Below are 20678 nucleotides of genomic sequence, written 5' to 3'. Positions count from 1 at the left end.
AGCACCATGTGAGTCTGTGTTGGAAAGGAAGTTTCAGAAAATGAATTAACAGATGGATGGGTTTCTTGAGAAGTAGATTGCTGACAGTGCCACAGCACCTATTAACTTGGGATGATGTATACTTTTGGATTTAATTTACTATTGACCTTTTAGGTAAGTGAGGCACACCCCCATCTGTAAAATAAAGTCCATTATCCTTCTGTCTCTAGAAACTACCTCTTAATAATGAAAACAATGTATCCAACATTTACTAAAACCTTCACTACTAGGTTAATTTGGATATTTTTTTCATTGTTATATCCATCCATCATCCAACCCGCTATATCTTAACTACAGGGTCACGGGGATCTGCTGGAGCAAATCCCAGCCAACACAGGTAGCGAACAAATCCTGGGCAGGGCACCAGCCCACCGCAGGGCGCGCACACACACACACAACAAGCACACACTAGGGACAATTTAGAATCGCCAATCCACTGAACCTGCATGTCTTTGGACAGTGGGAGGAAATCCGAGCACCCGGAGGAAACCCACGCAGACATGGGGAGAACATGCAAACTCCACGCAGGGAGGACCCGGGAAGTGAACCCGGATCTCCTAACTGGAAGGCAATAGTGCTACCCACCGCGCCGTCCATTGTTATATCTATCAAAGTATTTATTTAAAGATTAAATGCATTTTTACAATACCACATATAACACGTTCAAAATATTAATAGTAATATGGTGGTACATGACATGTCTTTGCACCTCCTGACTTAACACAACAAGATTCCTTTTTCCCTCTTTTGAATAATAAATTACTATATATTTATCTGTCTTTCTGTTTATTTGTCTATTTAAAGTTTTGGATCTTTGTGTCTTTTTGGATTTTGAGCATCTGTCTTTAAATGTTTCTAAAAAAAAATGTATGTGCTATAGTGTAATTGGTTTGTCAGATGGTAGTAATCATGGATATTAGATCAGCTTCTGACTAGGCTTACTCATTAGAATGAACCTCTCTTGCTTTGTTGCAGAAGTGTTTTCAAAAAGAACGACAAGGTGGTGTAGTGAGTAGCAGTACAGTATCACAAATCAAAGAGGCTGAAATCAAAGCTGAGGCACTGTTTGTGTGTTTTCATTTTCTTTCTTAATGGTTTTCTACTCAAATATATGAATAATAGGTTTGTTGTAAATTTGCACAGTGGATATGATTGTGCCATACCATGGACCATCAAGGTTTTGTTCCTACTATTCAAATAGACTTTGGTTGTTTTGTGTTAAAACTAACAAGAGCAAAAAGTGAATGTATTTTTTTCAAAGCAGTGGTTGTAGCTGCACCAAAAATATTACTGTCTTTTCCAAATAAATACAATATCACAGGGTAATGAATGTTTTGCTGGCAGTATTTGGCACTGTGCTGCAGCCCTAAATGGGATGACATGTGACTGATGGATGCACATGCACACAAATCCTTCCTTGCTCATGCTGGCTTCTGTAGATCTGTCAGTAATCCTTGCAATATTCCTGTGGACCATAAGGGAAACCAACAATACACGAGAAAGAAAGGCATGCTCTGTGCTGAGGGCATCTCAGTAGGTAATTGAACAAGACTCCAGTTGCTGTGAGTGAGCAGTATTGCTTGGGGTACCACCACGATGTCTCATGTTCATTCACATAAATAAATCAAGAAAAAAAAAAGTTTAATTTTTTTTTCTTTCTTTCTTTTTTTAGACATATCTGCCTAACATTGACAGTGACAATAAGCAGAGTTGAATTTTTGATCAGGCTGCAGTGCAGATATATTTTAAAATCCAAGATTATTTTTTTTCGTGTACTGTACATTGTTAAATTTGAAGCCTTTTGTACCTCACTTTGGGCAGTCTAATGATATCCCTGTATTCCTCAATCCAGCAAACAGACAGCTCCTCAAACACTGTTGAATGTGCACTCAAAACGTGTGCTTCAACCCTTGCTGATATTCTGACTGACATATTTAACCTCTCCCTTATACATACCACAATCCCCACTTGCTACAAAAGAACAAACATTATACCACTGCCAAAAAAGGGCAAAGTTAACTGTCTGAAAGAGTAGCGGCCCATTGCATTGACTCCTACAGTGATGAAATGCCTTTAGAGAACCATTATGAGCCACATTCAGACAATCATACCCATCACAGTGGACCCCCTACAGTTTGCCTGTTGACCAAACAGGTCAGCCGAGGATGCAGTTAGCACAACATTGCATACAGTTCTTATACACCTAGAGAATAAGGACTGCTACACCCCAATTGCTGTTTATTGATTATAGCTAGGCATTAATACTGTGATACTAGCTAAGCTCACCAACAACCTCTCCACTCTAGGTGTGCCTCCTACTCTGTGCAACTGGGTCCTGGACATTTTAATTGGCAGACTCAAGTCAGTCAGGCTGGGGAACAACACTTATAAAAACAATAACCATAAATACAGGAACCCCACAAGGTTGTGTTTTGAGTCCCATCCTGTACAGTCTCTTCACTGTTGACTGTGTTGCTTCCCAGCATCACACCAGCATTATTAAATCTGTGGACAGTACCACCATTATTGGACTGATTTCTGGGGGGTTGACGAGTCAGTGTACAGGATGGAGATAGTTGGCTTTGTGAAGTGGTGTCTGGAAAACAATCACCTTCTTAATACCAGCAAAATGAAGATGATTAATGCCACAGGGAGGAAAAGAGGGCAGCACCCACCACTGTACATTAGATAGACTGACATGGAGAGAGTCGCCACATTAAAATTTCTTAGTATTAACATCTCTGAGGATTTCACTTGGACCTATTGTACAACATCAAAGAAGCGTTAGTATTTGCCGAGAATGTTGAGGAAGTTTGGCATGACAACACAAACCTCAGCAACTTCTACATATTCACTTTTGAGATTATCCTCATTTCCTTCATCAAAGTGTGTTTTAGGAACAGTATAGTATGGGACTGCAAGGCTGTCCAAATAGATGGAATAGCACATCTTGCACTAGAGAGCATCTATAACAGGAGGGCCCATATCATTACTAAGGACATAACCCACCGACAACATGAACTCTTCATACTACTATCATCAAGGAGAAGCTACAAGAGCATATCAGCTAGAACAACAAGGCTGAAACACAGTTTTACTCTCTTATGCCTTCAGACTTATAATTAAAACCCATCCGCTGCCCTTCCCCTTAGCATTGCACGCTTGCTTGTGTGTGGAGGATGGAAGGCCTTCTTGAGACCATATACCAGAAGAACTTAGAGTCAATCATTTATTTATTTGTACATGCACTTTTACTTCTGTTTATTTTTTGTATTTTTTTTGCACCAGAGGTGTTTTTGTTTATTATTGTGTATTCTTGCTTATTACTCTCAGATTAAGATTTTCATTGTACTGAGTACATGTGACAATAAAATTTAAAGTTTAAACCTTCTTGAAACCAAGCTGAAGATGTTCTGAGTTGGGTTGTACCCAAAAAAGAAAATTGATACACAGACTTGAATCACTTTTTTCATCTGCTTTAAGGTTTAATTGTCTCACTCTGTGCAAGTATGAAAGGCTTTTAAGAACCCTTATTCTAGGAAATAAATTTATATGTATGGCCTTCTCTTAATGCACATTTAGCTATATGGCGAGTCATTGATCCTGCTGTTCTAGGTCAACCCCATTCAATTATCTGGACAGCCACCGTGGAGACTCAAGGTCTCAAGAAGAAATATTAAAAGAGAAATCATTCATCCTTTATGTGCTGTTGACTTGAAGAATGGAATTCAGATGTTTAACCTTGACCAGCTCATATACATCTTAAAACTAATCTTGACAATTCTTAAGGATTACTTATTCCCTGCATTCTTTAATCCTATAACAATTTAATAGAAATCTTGTCATTTACATGACTTTGAGTGAGACAGAATGTCAGACTTTTATTATATCACCAATATAATTCACAGGGGATGATAAATTAAACAACTGTCTCATAATTTTTCAGCAATTACAAATTTCTAGACTGTTGCGAGCATGCTGCATTCTGACACAGTTAACATACTCCCTGACAGTGGTATTGCCCATATGAATGTTTTCCAGGTATGGTGAGTTAAGTTGCAATTTTTTTCCATTCTGTTATTGCATGACAAATCAGAAAGACAAGCCTCTCTTCTGTTTGCTTGTCCAAAATACTGTTTTTCCTTTTTACTTGTGGTTGCATCATATGCATTGTACTTCTGAGTGAAGGTTTTGTTTGGGTAAGTCATACAGCATGATGATTGAGTTGCTGGGGATACAAAACTACAATCAGTGCTAAAATTATGCAAATAGAGTCTGCAAATACAAATCATTGGAATAACCATGTAGTGTGACTGAAAATGTATACCTATCCTGTCTCCCCTTCCAAACAAGAGTAGTCCAGAGGTGTAGAACTGGGTTATTAATTCACAGACGCTGTTTCTCTCTTTAAGCCCTCGGCTCTGGTACAAACCTTCTTATATTAGTTTTGTCTTTGCTAAATTCACATTATGTCTTCTTTTGAAATTTTCAGTGAGGCCTCAAATCTTTTTTGACTCCTGTCTTATTTTATATAGTAATATACATTGAACTTCTTAATTGAAAATCTATGTAAACATGTTGACCACTATATAACACTAATTCGAACTTCATCAAACTCTGTGTTGGAGTCTTTACAAACCATTATCTCACAAATACACAAGTGTCACTGGGAATCTTTTAATTTTTTGTCTTCCAAGTCTTAGCAGTTTTCCCTATTTTACTGGGCTGTACTGGCACTAGCTTAACTCATAGTAGTCTTAAAGAAGTTGTTCTTATTAGTTTCCTTTTTGATTCAGTAAAGTTCCTCTCTCCCAAGAGGAAGTGCACACTTTTGTTTAATGAAGACCGTTGTCTACCTTTACTGAATGATCCCCTCCTTCAATTTAATGTGTCAAACTCAGCACCTGGTGGTATAGTATGACAATGTGAAATTTCTAAAGCTCTGGAAATAATTCCCTTAGCTAAGTTAGAAAGCATCAGACCAAAGGAGGATTTATAATTAATTACTTTTTCATTTCTCATTTTCTTGTTTGATTCTTAATAATTCCTTTTCCTGTCGTATATTGTTCAATGGAAAATATGGAAGTACATATACATTTTATTTCACTTTATTTTTAGTTTGTACCCATACATTTTCTGGTCCTGCCTAATTCAGTACATGTTTACATGGATTAGATTTAAAACAAGAATGAACACTTGTTTAATTCTGGTTCATCACAAACACACCTATTCACACATGGCCATTTAATAGGCACTAGTTAACTCAACAGATACAAATGCCTTCAGAAAATATTCACATTTTACACATTTTTAATGTTGCATCCTTATGCTAAAATCAATTAGATTCATTTTTCCTCTCGTCAAGCAACATTCAATTCCACAGAATGACAAAGCAAAAACAAGATTTTACAAATTTTTTCAAATCTATTAAAAACACAAAGCTGAAATATGACATTGACAGAGGTATTCAGATCCTTTGCTCACTACTTTATTGAAGCATCTTTGGCAGTGATTATGGAAAAGAAAGAGGAAATGTGTGGCTAGAAATCAAGGACAGATTTCTGGAGTACTGTACTAAGGCAGCCGCATTAACTATAGTGCTATTATTTATTAATTACACTGAAAACTCAATACTAACCAGTGTGCCACCATTATTTATTTATTTATTTATTTATCTGAAAGATACATTAGTATGTATTGAATTGCTTCTTATTGAATCATTGCTTTGTTTGGAATCCTCTGATTAGGACTGAATGAACATTACCATTAGTTTCCATCAGCTTGGGCTGCATGTGTTGACCTAAAATATACAACTACAATCATTCACTCCACATCTCCTCACCCATATAGCCTTTCTCTCCTGTGGTTGCACTCAGTAATGACCTTCAGTAGGCATACTTAACAATTAAAATGAAGGATGAGATGTGCAGGACCGATGAATGTGGAAAAGCACTCTGCTGACGGGCTTAAGAAGGCAATCAAGAGGTGTAAATGAAATGAGGTGAAATAGAGCCAGTGAAATCCAAGAGTTCATTAGAACGCATAAGCTGATGTATATAGTAAGTTATGAAGAGATCAGAAAATGGAAAAACTCTTTTGTTGTGCGCATGTAGTTTTCTTACAACAGAATAATTTGATCACAGAAAAAAATTACCATCCTTCTGTTATCAAACCTGCTTTGTTCAATTTAAGTCATTGGGCCTGAATTATTTCGTTAAAAAGTAGACTGATAATCCACAAAATATAACATTAAAGTCTGTAAAGTAAACTAAATGCTAAAAGCCACATCATGGTTTTGGCCGCTGTGCTGTGAGAAAATCCCTGTGGTTTTAATACATATGGAACCAAAGCTTATGCTAAATGAACTAAAGAACAACAGAAAATTCACCTTTTAAGTAAATCACATAAAATAAAATATATAAATGCATATTTATATTTATACATACAATTTATATGATCAGTGGCACTTTTCTGTAGTATGCACAGCCTCTGTCTATTTTGCTTTGAGGCTGCTCACCAGGATGACCAGGATGACTCAGTTAAAGTTCAAGTTCACTGTCATGTGTACACACTACATAGCATACACAGTACAATGACATTCTTACATACATATCTCCTTAGAATAGTTGACAGTAATATACAGGGTTTCACATTGGACGGAGGTGGCCTTGGACTTGAACCGTTGTACAGGAACCACTTAGTTGATTTGAATGAAAAGCATGGAAAAATATTATGTAATTTGAAAGCTTAGAAGTCTTGAATAATTGATCTCATTGTTTGTTATTTGGCCTAGAAATATTTCTAAGAAATTTATAAATATTTGTGTTCTTTGTCATAGCTTTAAATGCTTATGTTTCTTTTGTTGTTTTCACTTTAATTTACTTTTTTTTCTGTTTGCTTCCTTAATTGTACTCTAGTGACTAATGATTAGCAATGAGCAAAGGTTCAAACAATATTGAATGGTCAAAGGAAGCCATTACTTCACTGCCATTTTCAGTTATCTGCTCATTAGGTAATTATTTTTACCAATGAGCAAACAATTGAATATGGCACCAAAGTAATTGGACCCCTTTAGAATTCAGTTTTATCAGCATTTTATTATAGTGAGGGGAGTAAAGTAAAGAAAACGCTAAATGGAAAAGAAAGTTGAAAGAGAATGGAAACATTTCAAGTTTTGTTAAAAATGCAAAAAATACAAGTATTTCAGAGAATACAGGAGGACAGCTTATTAAATAATGAACATAAAAGCATAAGAAATTTGAAAAACAAGAGGAATTAATTCAGTTCTTCAGACTTGTTTGTTTAACTAAGCTGTCCAAAATTCAGATACTTCTTAAAGGTTGTCAAGGTTTCTGCTTCATTTTCATGTCTTGGTAGTTCCTTAAAATTCCCTGGCTTCACTGTTAAATGCACTTACCTTTAATTTCCACTGGTGACCTTCTGTACATGATTCATTAAGTTAAGTTGAAAGAATTCTGCAGTGTCTATTGTAGGTAGATAGAGAGACTGCTAAATAGATATTTATCAATACCTTTAAAAACTTTGGAGACCTGGGTTAAGTCTCCTTGCGGTCTTCTCCATATGTGATTCAATAGGATTACTTCTCTGAGTCTGTTAGAATATGACATGTCCTTTAGTCCCGTGGTGCACCTTGTTGCTCTCCATTGCACAGCTTCAAGTGCTATGTTTGTCTTTTTGTAGTGTGGAAATCAAATCTGCAGACAATACTTCAGGTGCAGTCTTTACTAGTGCATTGTATGGTCTAAGAATAAAGTCCTCCAATTTATATTCAACAGTTTTTATCTCATTTTATTTGCCTTTTTAATTGCTTCAGCATATTGCTTACTGTAGACAATGAAAATTATGAGTAACTGTTGCTTCCTGTAGGGCAGTGTCTCCCATCTTGTATCTATAATTGACATTCCTTTTCCCCACGTGTAGAACTGCATTTTCTGAGTGTTTGCCCAGTTCTGAGACATGTCTAGGTCTTTCGGAATTTTTGCTACTGCCTCCTTATTGTTTGCCATTGTTCTAAATTTAGTATCATCTGCAAATTTTACTGGTCTATTAACTATACCAGAATCAATGTCATTAATATAAATCATAAAAAGTAAGAGTCCAAGGATAGATTCCTGTGGTACTCCACTGGTGACGTCACTCCATGTAGAGCATTCTCCTCTTATCTGAACTTATTGTCTCTTGTCGATTAGCCAACTTGAGGTCCATTTTTTAGGTTACCTCTGATTTCTTCAGCTACTAGTTTTAGAATAGATCTTTGGTGCGGGACTGTATCAAAGTCTTTTCTCTGTATCAAAGTAAATTATGTCATATGCATTGTTTTGTCAACTGTTTTAGTTGAGATGGCAAGATCTTTCTCTCATTAACTCATGCTTACTGCTATTTCATAAAATTGTTTTCTTATAACTACTATAAATTTGTTTCTTATTATGATTTCTGTAATTTTGTATAGTACAGAAGTAAAGCTTATTGGTCTAATTACCAGGATCCATTTTCTTTCTCTTGCTGAAGATGGGAGTCACATTTGCAGATTTCTAGTTTTTCCAGTACTTCTTCTTTCTCAAGTGACTACTTTAGTATGACTAATCAGGGTTTATAGATCCATCCATCCATTATCCAACCCGCTATATTCTAACTACAGGGTCACGGGAGTCTGCTGGAGCCAATCCTAGCCAACACAGGGCACAAGGCAGGAAACAAACCCTGGGCAGGGCGCCAGCCCACTGCAGGGCGGGTTTACAGATAATGTATTTAATTTCTTTTAGTACAAGTGGTAAAATCCCATCTGGTCCAGGTATATTAGTTTTCAATATATTGGGGGCTTGAAGCATATCTAACTTCTCTATTTTAAAATCTAGGAGTTCAGTTTGTTTTTTTTTTATTTCTGCATGGGGCATTCTATTTGCTTCTTTCTTTACAAATGCTAGGATTAAAAATCTGTTCAATTCATTTGCTATTTCTTCTAATTTTCAATAATTTCTCTTTTTGTGTCTCTGATGTTTCTTAAATTCCTTTTATTGTCTTTTTGCTGCAGCAGTACTGAAAAAATGTGTGCTGTTTGTTTTGGTTTCACTAGCAATTTCCTTTCTGGTTTCTCTTCTGACATTTTAAATTCTTTTTTGATCTCTTGCTGTAGTGTCTGGTATTCCTCGAAGTCAAAATTATTTGACTGTTTAATTTTAAGGTACAGTGATCTTTCTAGTTTTGCCTTTTTAATAATGGCTTTGTTATCCATTTGAGTTACTTGTTACAGGTTGCGTTTCATTGGTTTTCAGAATAAACTTAATTTTAACGTGGATCAGAAAGTCTCTAAAATTACACAATCTATCATTTTGCAGAAATTTTACTTTTCCATTCTTTGTTTTTTAATACTTCCCCATCCCCATAAAACTGCTTTTCTCAAATTATAAGTTTTCATTTTGGTATACATTTCCGTGTTTTTAAAGATAATCTCAGATTTTACTATGTTGTCATCACTGTTACTTAAAGTATCAATATGTTCTGTTTATTATTTTGTTTTTATTGTTAGAAGATATAGAGGTCTAGACGGGCTTTACTACGTGTTGAGCTTGAAACAAACAAAGCTTTCTTCCTTACTAGCTTAATCCACAGTGATCCTGTTGTGTTACCTTCTTATATATTGAATTCATGGACCTGAATATTATTTCTTACATACAGGATCAATAAAAGTGAGAATAATGCACTGAAGCCCTGATTTTGAGATTTGTTGGAATAAAATCAGGCATTCAACCACACTTAGCTTAGCTTACACTAAGCAGAATATCCCTGCTGTCAAAGTTTTCACTAAAGTATTGAAAATAAAACAGTTTTTTTCTCTCCAGTCTTTTGTTGAACTCTTCATATTTACACTTGCATAAGACCAACACTGAACTTTAGACAATAATGCTCTGAAATTTAAGGTATGTGCACTCTTTCTTGCATTATGTTTATGTCAAGAGCCAGACAAAATAATGAATATATTTTTAATTTTTGTTTATGTTTCTTTATTTTTAATTTGTACTGCAGTTATGATTATTACCATGCCATTTCTCCAATTCTGGTGATAATTTACTCAAATATTAGACATTATCAGAACGATGCACGTACATTTCTTTGATTGCCTGAAGCTAAAATTGAACATGACCTCTCACTGAAGGTACAGTATTTGTTTTAAATACACTAGTTCAGGGGTCCTCAATCACAGTCCTAGAGGGCCGCAGTGGCTGCAGGTTTTTGTTCTAACCCAGTTGCTTAATTAGAAAGCAATTCTTGCCAATAGTTTAATGGAACGGCTTGTTAGTGCTTTAACTCTGCCATGTCAGGTAATTATCATATCCTAGATTTTCATCCCCTTTATAAGGATACCAACCATTCAAATGATTTGAAGTCTAATTCTCAGTCCTTCACTTTTTTTGTCTTCACTTTCCTTCCAAGTATTTAATTAACTCTTAACAGTGCATGAAAAATACACACAGGTGTAAATGGTAACAAGCTAAATGGAGGAATGCTGGTCTCTTTTGTCATTTGCATGTTATTGCAAATTAGGAGCAATTAAAAACCCAGAATACAGCTGCTTAAGACTAAAATAAGCAATAAGGGTCCAAAATCTTAACGAGCAAGACAACTAAAGTAAAGCAGAAGTGTTACGTGTGCAATAAGTGCTTTTTATTAAGCAATTGGGTTGGAGCAAAAACCTGCAGCCACTGCTGCCCTCCAGGACTGTGATTGAGGACCCCTGCACTAGTTCAAAAAGTTAGTCTAGTATGACTGAGATGAAGAAGAAACTGATGAGCTTCAAAAGCATATCTTCACTGTCATCTGACATGTCATATTCTGGGAATAACCATTATAATCTGAATTCCCATTCATGGTTTTACATGGTTTGTTTCCAGTTTAAACAGACACACAATAACTCACCATATATCAGATTTAACAAAAAATCAAAAATGGGTTATTATCATGGAGGCGCAGTGGAAATGCTGCTGCCTTGCAGTTAGGAGACCTGGGTTTACTTCCCAGGTCCTCCCTGCGTGGAGTTTGCATGTTCTCCCCATGTCTGTGTGGGTTTCCTCTGGGTGCTCTGGTTTCCTCCCACAGTCCAAAGAAATGCAGGTTAGGTGCATTGACGATTGTAAATTGTCTCTAGTATTGTGTGTGTGTGTGTGTTTGTGTGTGTGTGCGTGTGTATGTGTATGTGTGTGTGTGCCCTGCGGTGGGCTGGTGCCCTGCCTGGGATTTGTTCCTGCCTTGCGCCCTGTGTTGGCTGGGATTGGCTCCAGCCAATACAATACAATACAATTTATTTTTGTATAGCCCAAAATCTCACAAGAAGTGCCTCAATGGGGTTTAACAGGCCCTGCCTCTTGACAGGCCCCCAGCCTTGACTCTCTAAGAAGACAAGGAACAACTCCCAAAAAAACCCCAGTAGGGAAAAAATGGAAGAAACCTCGAGAAAGGCAGTTCAAAGAGAGACCCCTTTCCAGGTAGGTTGGGTGTGCAGTGGGTGTCAAAAAGAAGGGGGTCAATACAATACAATACACAGAATAGAACAAATCCTCCATAGAGTATAAAAATAAAAATTTTAGAAGTACGTAGCAGAATTAAACAACGGATGACATCACATAATATGATTTGGATTTGTTTATAGTCCTGGAGACCTCATCCATCAAGCTGCCTCCCCCATTTGGCCATTCCACAGCTGAAACAGTGCTGGGCCTGCCAATCCGACAAAAGGGCCTCTCTTTCCCATGATTCCAGTGATCCTCCATCAGGGATGAGTTTACCTTAAGCAGGCACAACAACTTGGCAGGTGGGCCATGGCACCAAGTGCCACAATAGGATATAGCGGACTGGATAATGGATGGTTGTTATCACTATCATTGTGTTTATGTGGTCTTTTCCCCAAACAGGAGTATATTACAGTTGTCTTATTTTTTAGAATTGTAGCACAGTCAGGTTAAGTGAATCTCTCAGTATCACAAAGTGAACTCTGGGTAGGTGATGAATTATCCACTGCAATAGACACTATTTCTCACCACCTATCTTTGGCCCATTGATTTCTATTTTTGTTATATGACAGTGATAACATGAATTCCCTCCTCCTGTTTTCTTTCAGTCAGCTACAATGAGGCTCATCCCTCAGTCTGTGAATGTCCAGTTCTCTTGTATGACTGCTTAATTTATGTGACCCAAGGAACAGGTGATCAGCTTGATAACATTGGGTGTTTGTCAGTGCAGTTCTAATTCATATGAGCCCATATTGCAAGTCTGTCAGTTAGAGGCAATTGCTTAGCACAGTTCAAACAAAATGTAGGTTATCTATGCAGGACCTGTAACTTGGAGGAAAATGGTGGGAAGACATCAGGTATAAGATGAAGCAGTTTAAATAAATTTCCTCCAGTTTTTTTTTTTTTGTTGGCTCACATGTGTAATCTACTATCTTCATTGGAAACTATTGTGTCAAATTGTATGCCCTTAAAGTTAATTTTTGCCTTATTTACTGAATATCAGGTAGAATATGTTTTCTAGTTTTTAATAATCAATTTGTTTCATAGTTTGACTAAATAAATAAATAAAAACAAAGGCCCTGTAGAAGAACTATTGGCATTAGTCATATCTGTTGTGTTCAACAGGACAAGCTGAAGTCACAAAGAACACAATTTTATTTATGTTTGAATGACAGTGATTTTAAAGATACAGTATTTGTTATTAACAGAACCGAGCAAATTTCAAGTATGTGAAAAGGATTTGTTGCATGGTACTAGATGTATTTTTTAAGACATTACTAGAACAAAACCAGACTCTGAGTCGAAACACACAAACCATGTCCATAGCCAGCATTCCTTTCCCCTAAGTGATTATTTGTTTATGTGACCATTACGTGATGAAGGTCTTCTTTGTGTACAAGTATTTCAGATTTGTAGCCATGCATGCAGGATTTTTGTAGTGTGTCAGGAACATGTTAGGTGTTGTACTGATTTGTTCCCTGTAAGTTTTAAGTTAATTTTTTTTATTTATATTCTTGATATTTTTAGCTTTTCTCAGTCATCATGCTACAGTTTTTTTGTGTTTTTCTATGAGCATGAGTGTCTTGTTCTGTATCTTACATATGCTTATGACATGGTTGATAACTTGTGACATTATTCCACCATCCCTGTAAAAGATTGCAGTGCACATTTGTTTATGTCTAAACAAAGGGGGAGACTCAACAAACCTCTGACAAGGAACTTTTTATTAAAACCATCTTATATAGGGCTTTTGTTGTTTTTACTTTAGTAGATGTATTTTGACATTTTTTTTTTATTTTATATTTATGTTTTGGCTAGAAACCGAAGAACCCAAGAAAATTAGCAAACCACTCAAACAGGCTTACCTTACAATATCAGAATGAATCCTCACATCGTCCAGGCATGTGTTTCAAGAATAGAGGATCCTGGCCCCAGAAAACTACAGTGGTGTCATGCTTTCAGTTCACAGAAGTTCAGAATTAAAAACAGTTTTTGATTTTACTGTAACATGCAGTTTAATTAGCTGTTCTACTCCTCATTCCTGATATTATTTTGCTGAATCTGAAATACTTGCCATTGAAGCCCTGTTCAAATGCAGCTATCATGTGTTAAACTTTGGAAAAAGTCAGTTATGCCAGATTTTTTTTCATGTTTCACTGCCCCAGAGATGGTAGGTCTGTTCTGTCTCTGCACTGGGCCCATTCCACCTTCATGAACACTCATTACTCAAACACGTCCCATTCGACCCTCTGCATTGGTTATGTTACTGCCCAGCTCTGCTACTAGAGCATGTTTCACTTTTCTTGGAAAATAAGCTGAAGTATTTGTGGACCAGAGAGGATTAGAACCCCTATTTTTGTTAACTTTTTACTCATATTTTTTAATATTTTGCTATAATGCTAACTTATAATGAGTACTTACTTAAGCTAATGGTTATTGCTTGGGTATTTTGTTATTTCTGCATCACAGTTAATTTACTAAATTTTCAAGTAATTGTTACAGATGCAGCAAGCCTCACATCAAATTAACTGCCTGGAACTGTTTGTTGTCACTGTATCCTTGTAGGACCAAGGTTTGCGTATGTGTTTAGATAAGGTGGCTGCTGTCAGATGTGACTTTTCATTTATGCACATCTGCACTTCACTTACTTATGTAATGGTATAATTTAGTGGCTCATACTGTATGTCTCGGGTCATGTACAATATGCATTCTATTGACCTCAAACACGTTTGGAGATCTGTATCCTATAACCATACTGAAAGTAGATCCTCGCCTGTATAACTCTTAACCTCTTTACATAAAGGAGTCATCTACAATCGAACTGTTCAAAACGAGATTAAAGACTCATTTCTATTCACTTGCCTTCCGTGACCTTTGGTTATACTGATGGTTTCCTCATTGTGATTATGTAATCTTACTTCTATTTATTATTTACAGTATTTTATTTATGTTTTTTTATTTTGTTTATGTTTATGTTAGTTATGTTAATTGTATGTTTTTCTTCTTTTATTGTAAAGCACTTTGGCCACTGCATTCCTATGTTGTTTTAAATGTGCTATATAAATAAATTGACATTGACATTGACAAGTTTGATCATATTTAATTTATCATTGTTTTACCACATATTGGGTGCTTTATTGTCTATTATTCAGCAAAATATACATTTAATTATGCAAAGTTTTAACTAGAAAAAAACAAGTACTGATATATTCAACATATACACTAAAAGTTAAAATTCTGGGCAAACCAATGAATTTTCCATTTTTTTTTTAATAGAAATTGATATCTTTTTTTATCTAGATACCATTAAATTTATTTAAAGATATTACTAGTGTTTCTAATGAGTATTCCTGCTTTAAATGACTGATTTTTAATGTTTTATTCACATATAACCGCAGAGCCTAATTTTCAACAACCATTTATTCAATGGCCTAATGGTTAACTCCCTTAGCTTATGCTTTGTTAGTCCAATATAAAAGCTGACCATTTATTAGAAAAACCTTTGTAACTGCCTTTTTTGTGTTTGAAAAACCCAGAACTGAACTTTACAAATGCCAACACTCTAAAACCCAGGTGAACGGAATAGCAGGTTTCAACAGTGCTACTGCAATTAACTGTTTCCTGAGGGTCCACATGTATATATTTTTTTGTTTGGTTTAATTAGTTAACTAGTTTTCTAATTTCAGTGTTTGGGTAATTGACAACTCTAAATTGGTCCAGAGTGGATGTGAGAGTGACCATAAAAAGAATTTAATTACGTGGCTTCATTAAATAAACTAATTTGGATACTTATTCTTTGATATTTCTTTACGATTGTTTAAATTACCTCTTGATCTGTAATTAAATGAGCAAGAATGTTAGAAACAATTCCATATCAAACAAAGTATGATACAGGCCAAAAAAGTCAGATTGTTGGCAACAAAAGACCTTAAGGTATCTATTAGTGATTTGTTGCTTAGTTTCTCACCTGTAACAGAAATACTTTCAGTTTGTATAAAGTTAATGTTACACTAGTTGTAGGCCGCATTATTTAATGTATTTGATCCTCACTTCTTTACTAAACAAGCATCATCTTCACGTTGACATTGACTAAGGTAAGAAAAAAATTACAGTGATTTAGTGTCTGCATTGACATAACAGCATTTATTTATGTAGCACATTTTCATACAAACAAATGTAGCTCAGTGTTTTACAAAATGAAATAAAAGGAAGTTAATATAAAACATAAACAGAATTAGGCCATATTATTATACAGTATGTAAGAAAGAAAAGTAGAATGGCCAGGAGGAAAGAAAAAAAAGAAAATCTGCAGGGGTTAAAAGATTGCTCAGCCCCCACTGGACATTCTGCCTAACATAGATGTTATAAATCTGTCCTTCACTTGAAAGAAATTGAAGATGATGGTCGTCATGTGAAAATCTAGGACACCCGCCATTCAATCCATAAGCTCATGGGGCAGCATGGTACCTACACAGATGAACCAGAAAAGACAGCAGATAATAGTGCAGATTATAAGGGAATTGCAGAACCTAAGAGGAAAATGGTAATTCAGTGCCCACATAAACTAACAGGGATACAACTAAAATTTAGCTACAAAAAACATTTTAAAATAATAAGTTTTTAACAGTTTATTAGTTTACAAGTTTATTTCTAATACCCTCACTATATCCATTTTTGGACCATCACTAAGGTTTCTGTTTTCTCCTTGTTTAGTTTGAGAAAGGTGCTGCTCATCCATTTCAGAAATACAAGTAAGACACAGGACATCGGGTGTTTTCGATAAATACAACTGTGTGTCATCTGCATAGCTGTGGTAGCTCACCTTGTGCTTTGAGATAATTTGACCTAATGGAAGCATATAGATTGAAAAGAGCAGTGGACCCAGAATATATCCTTGTGGTCTACCATATGAAGTATCCTGGGTGTCCAAGGCATAATCACCACAGCTAACAAAGAATTTTCTACCTGTTAATAAGTAAGACTGAAACCAATTTAAAATATTGCCGGAGAGGCCCACCCATTGACTAAGGCGATTTATAAGAATAATGTGATCGATGGTATCAAATGCTGCACTTAAGTCAAAGAGAACAAGAACAAATATATGGTTTCTGTCCACATTAACCTGCAAGTCATTTACTACTGTAACCAGTGCAATTTCTATACTGTGATTTGTTCTAAAATCTGAGTGGAATTTGTCAAGGATAGAATGTTGATTCAAGTAATCATTTAAGCTGTGTAATAATTACATTTTATAGCATTTTACTTAAAAAGGCAGGTTAGATATTGGTCTAAAATAGTCAAAAACAGAAGAGTCTAGATGGTTTTTCTTGAGCAGGGGTTTAACAGCTGCAATCGTAAGACACTCAAGGAAGACTCCCGTATCTAACGATGAGTTCACTATGTCAAGTACACTATCAATTAGCACAACAGAGACGTCTTTGGAAAAGTCTGTTGGTATTGGGTCAAGGATGCAGGTGGAGGGATTCAATTGAGAAATTATTCTATGTAGATCTGGTAGATCTATTCTGGTGAAATAATTTAACTCACTTAAAATGGAATACTGTGGTTCAGTCAGATTAACTTGGGGGTATGTACTATATTATTTCTCATGTCATTAATTATGTGTGTAAATAATATAGCGATAGTCTCACAAGTTTCACTAGCAGTTTTTAGAATTCATTCCATGGATGAGCTGGGTTTAGAAGATGATCAGCACACAGTTACTGAACTTGAAGAATATTAAGAGCAGGTTAATAATAAGCTCGGCATTCTACAAAAGACTTGTTTTGTAGTCCCACAAGGCAATCAGTGCTTAACTTGATTTAATTTTAAAGAAAATTTCAAACATTTTTGCATTTTTCTTCAAATGCAGTCTTTCTAATTCATTCTTTGCTTTGAGTGTCAATAGCTGATCATTGTCCTTCTAACAGTCATGAATCCACAGGATTGAAGTGTGTGAGTGGAGGGCCAACCAATCATATGAAGAGAAGTGCGAAGTAGGTGCCTGTCAGAGGCTCTCATTGGAGTAACAATTGGATTAATTTACAAAAACCCACATTTGCATGCACTAGATGAAACCGGAATACAAGTAAGACTCAGCACACAATTGATTATCGAATCATTTAATATGTAGGCGATGCCACGACCAGCTGTTGTGGCCAAGTTGCCGGTACAATGTACTGGTTTGTACCATCACAAAAAAATAATTCACTGTATCATAGACTGCTACCACCACTTTTAAACACACAACAACCTGCTGCATTGTGGTTTGAATGTTGCTAGGCTGTGCAGAGTTTGCATTCATGGTCTGTACTACTATAGGCATGTCTTGTGAAATGTGTTTTTCTTGTTTTTTCTGTGCATTTCTGGTGGAACCACGAGCTGGGCCACTCAGAGATTGTTTCTGGGCTGCATTTGGCCTGTGGGCCTCTATTTGAATAGGCTGGCCATAGACTATAGCTGCCTACTCAGTTAAGGGCAGAGATGTCATGTTAATCATAATAAAATGTAAACAGTTTACACTTAAAAAGCAGTGCCACCGTTAAAAAAAAAGTCTATGACTTGAGTCAAGTTAAACAGTATATAATATTGTCTTGATTTGTTTTTAACTAGAAACTATTTCTGATGTGAGAACTATCTGATTTCTGTTTACAGCTGTGAGCAAATCAAGTACAGAAGACTCAGGATGAAAAGATGGCACCGCTGTTGTTACCAGCAGGTCCTGACAGCTTGCACCGGTTCACTCGTGAATCTCTCACTGCTATTGAGAACCGGATTGCTGAGGAGCAGGCCAGGAATGCCAAGCAGGAGTATCGAGAGGACACGGGAGCTGAGGAAGAGGTGCCACAACCACGAGCTGACTTGGAGGCTGGAAAACAGCTGCCACGTATCTTTGGGGATATTCCCTCCGACATTGTTGGTGTGCCTCTGGACGATATTGATCCCTTTTATTTTAACAATAAGAAAGTGAGTATGTTGGTATCAGTATTTTTGACTTAAATCTTTAATTGGGTAAATGCATTAAGCAAGAGAGAGAATAAGTTAGAATACAATTAAACTCTTCCATCCATCCATTCAAGATGTCAAAAACCCCAGTTAACACTGTAAAAATTTTGTGGCCTCAACCTGAAATAGGACACAATAAATTAACAAGGCTTTCTTGGACCACACTGAGAGCAAGTAGTAGTCTGTGCAGGTGCTAAAGTAGATTAACAACCACTGCTTTAAAGTTTGTTTTCCTAGAATGTGGCCATGACAATCTGAACATGGGACGACACTTTTGAATTGTGATTGGCCATGATCTTAATGGTTTGTAATAAAGGAGAATCTGTATTTACAGTATATCACAGATTCCTCTCATACTGTAAAATTACCCATTCCCATACAAATGGCTACAGTTCTTAGGCTGTGAGCACATGGTTTTGCCGCCATCTCTAGCCAATTTGCTTCACTCTTGGGCAGCTGTATGTCACTTACCAGATGAACGTTAAGTAAAATTTACAGTGACAAATTGGTCATGGTCAAGATACAAAAGTACTCTAATGAGAAAAATGTCAAGCAAAACAAAAAGGCCAAGGTACAAAAGAATGCTATAATGAGCCAAAAAGGCCAAGCAATACAAAAGTAAATTTTGCTAATATAATCCAAATTTAGAGACGTGGTAAACTGGGAGTCAATGACAAAAAAAATCCCTATTGATCAGCTTGAGTCTTGCAAAACTCTTAAATAATAGGACAACATTGGCCCCATTAGCTGCAACTTTGTTCAACATGAAGACAGTGCGGGCAACAGGAAAACTAAAATACAATGAAGAAACGCAATGATTAACAAACAAAACTAAAAAAATGATTAGTAAAATACTACATTTCATAAAAAATAAGTATTAGTAAAAATATAAATGAACAAAATGAACAAAACAATTTACAAAGACTTTGAAAATAAACAAACTATAAGAAGCCAAAAGTAGAGAAAAGTTATTCAGGCCCTGAAGACAGTGTGGGTGGTGGCAGATCATGAGCTAGCAGACTGGACAAGATGAAGCCCATGGTCACCATGAATGGTGATTCACTGTCTGTCCAGTAACACAGAATATAGCTCATGGTTGGTAGAAGACCAGCAGGACAACATAAATGAGACAAACCACAAGTTTGCCACTAATTCATCAAGCAAATGTCAGAACAAAGAAACACAAAAAAGGAAATATTCTTCATCCAGTTTAAAAGCACTGGAACACCTTCTAAACCAGCAAAAATGAAACAATCATTACACAGCAAGGTGGACAACCCACAGGAATCAAACAGCTAATGTTCAGAAGAGTATAATGAGCAGACTGCTTTTCAGAGAATGGGAGCCACAGACAAAAGGTAAAGCTGTCCCAATCTGTAACATATCTGCAAAATTGGGGGGGAGTCCTGTCTCTTTGGGCTCAACATACAAAGGTAAGAAACAAGTAAATAGATGCCAGACACCAGATAAAAGTCCAATAATTGGTTTTTATTAAAGTAATAATGTGCACAAAGCACCTTCCGCTGCACTATACTCATAAACACAATAATCACTACAATAACCAGTCCTCCACTCCCAGACGCGTTGTCCCTCTGCCACCCGATTCAGCTCAATCTGCTGGGGTTTCCTATTGTCCTTTTAAAGTCCTTGACCCGGAAGTGCTTCTGATGCCTCAGTCCATGTGATTCTTAACACTTCCAGGTCAGGTGAAAACTCCTTTTCTTCATCCTGGAAGTACGTCATTTCCTCTGTCGCTGTGCCTAAGACATACTTCCGGGTTATAGGGAAAATAGCAGTCCCTGCTCCTCCCTGTAGCGTCCCCCCCTGGAGGTCCCCATGGTATCCAGCAGGGCTGTGATGAAAAACTCCACTGTCCACGATGCCCTGCTGGAACTCAGGCCACCTCTATGTTGCAAGAAGGGCTCCACCTGGCGGCCTGGGGGTATTGACCAGGATGAACGGCCGACCATATCCCACACAAGACACAATAATAATGGAATAAAAGAAAACCACTCATAAAACAATCAACAAGAAAAGCAAATTCTAGTAGAAATGTGCTCAGCATTACATTTAAGTATAAAATAAATAAAACAACACATGAAACAAAAC

General features: G+C 36.4%; 1 protein-coding gene across 3 annotated transcripts in view; it reads left to right on the top strand.

The window, feature by feature from the left end:
* The window catches only part of scn5lab (sodium channel, voltage gated, type V-like, alpha b), a 719364-nt gene that overhangs the window by 92133 nt on the left and 606553 nt on the right, over window positions 1-20678 (top strand). For all 3 annotated transcript variants that reach the window (XM_039753644.1, XM_039753645.1, XM_039753646.1), the window contains exon 2: window positions 18219-18530. In XM_039753644.1, the coding sequence (XP_039609578.1) occupies window positions 18258-18530 (273 nt within the window). In that variant the 5' untranslated portion in view covers window positions 18219-18257. The remainder of the gene's footprint in view (window positions 1-18218; window positions 18531-20678) is intronic.

Source organism: Polypterus senegalus, chromosome 5 (assembly GCF_016835505.1).
Source record: "Polypterus senegalus isolate Bchr_013 chromosome 5, ASM1683550v1, whole genome shotgun sequence".
NCBI classification, from domain to species: Eukaryota; Metazoa; Chordata; class Cladistia; order Polypteriformes; family Polypteridae; genus Polypterus; species Polypterus senegalus.
Note: the sequence above shows the minus strand (reverse complement) of the source record. Positions and strands in the feature narration are given on the sequence as shown.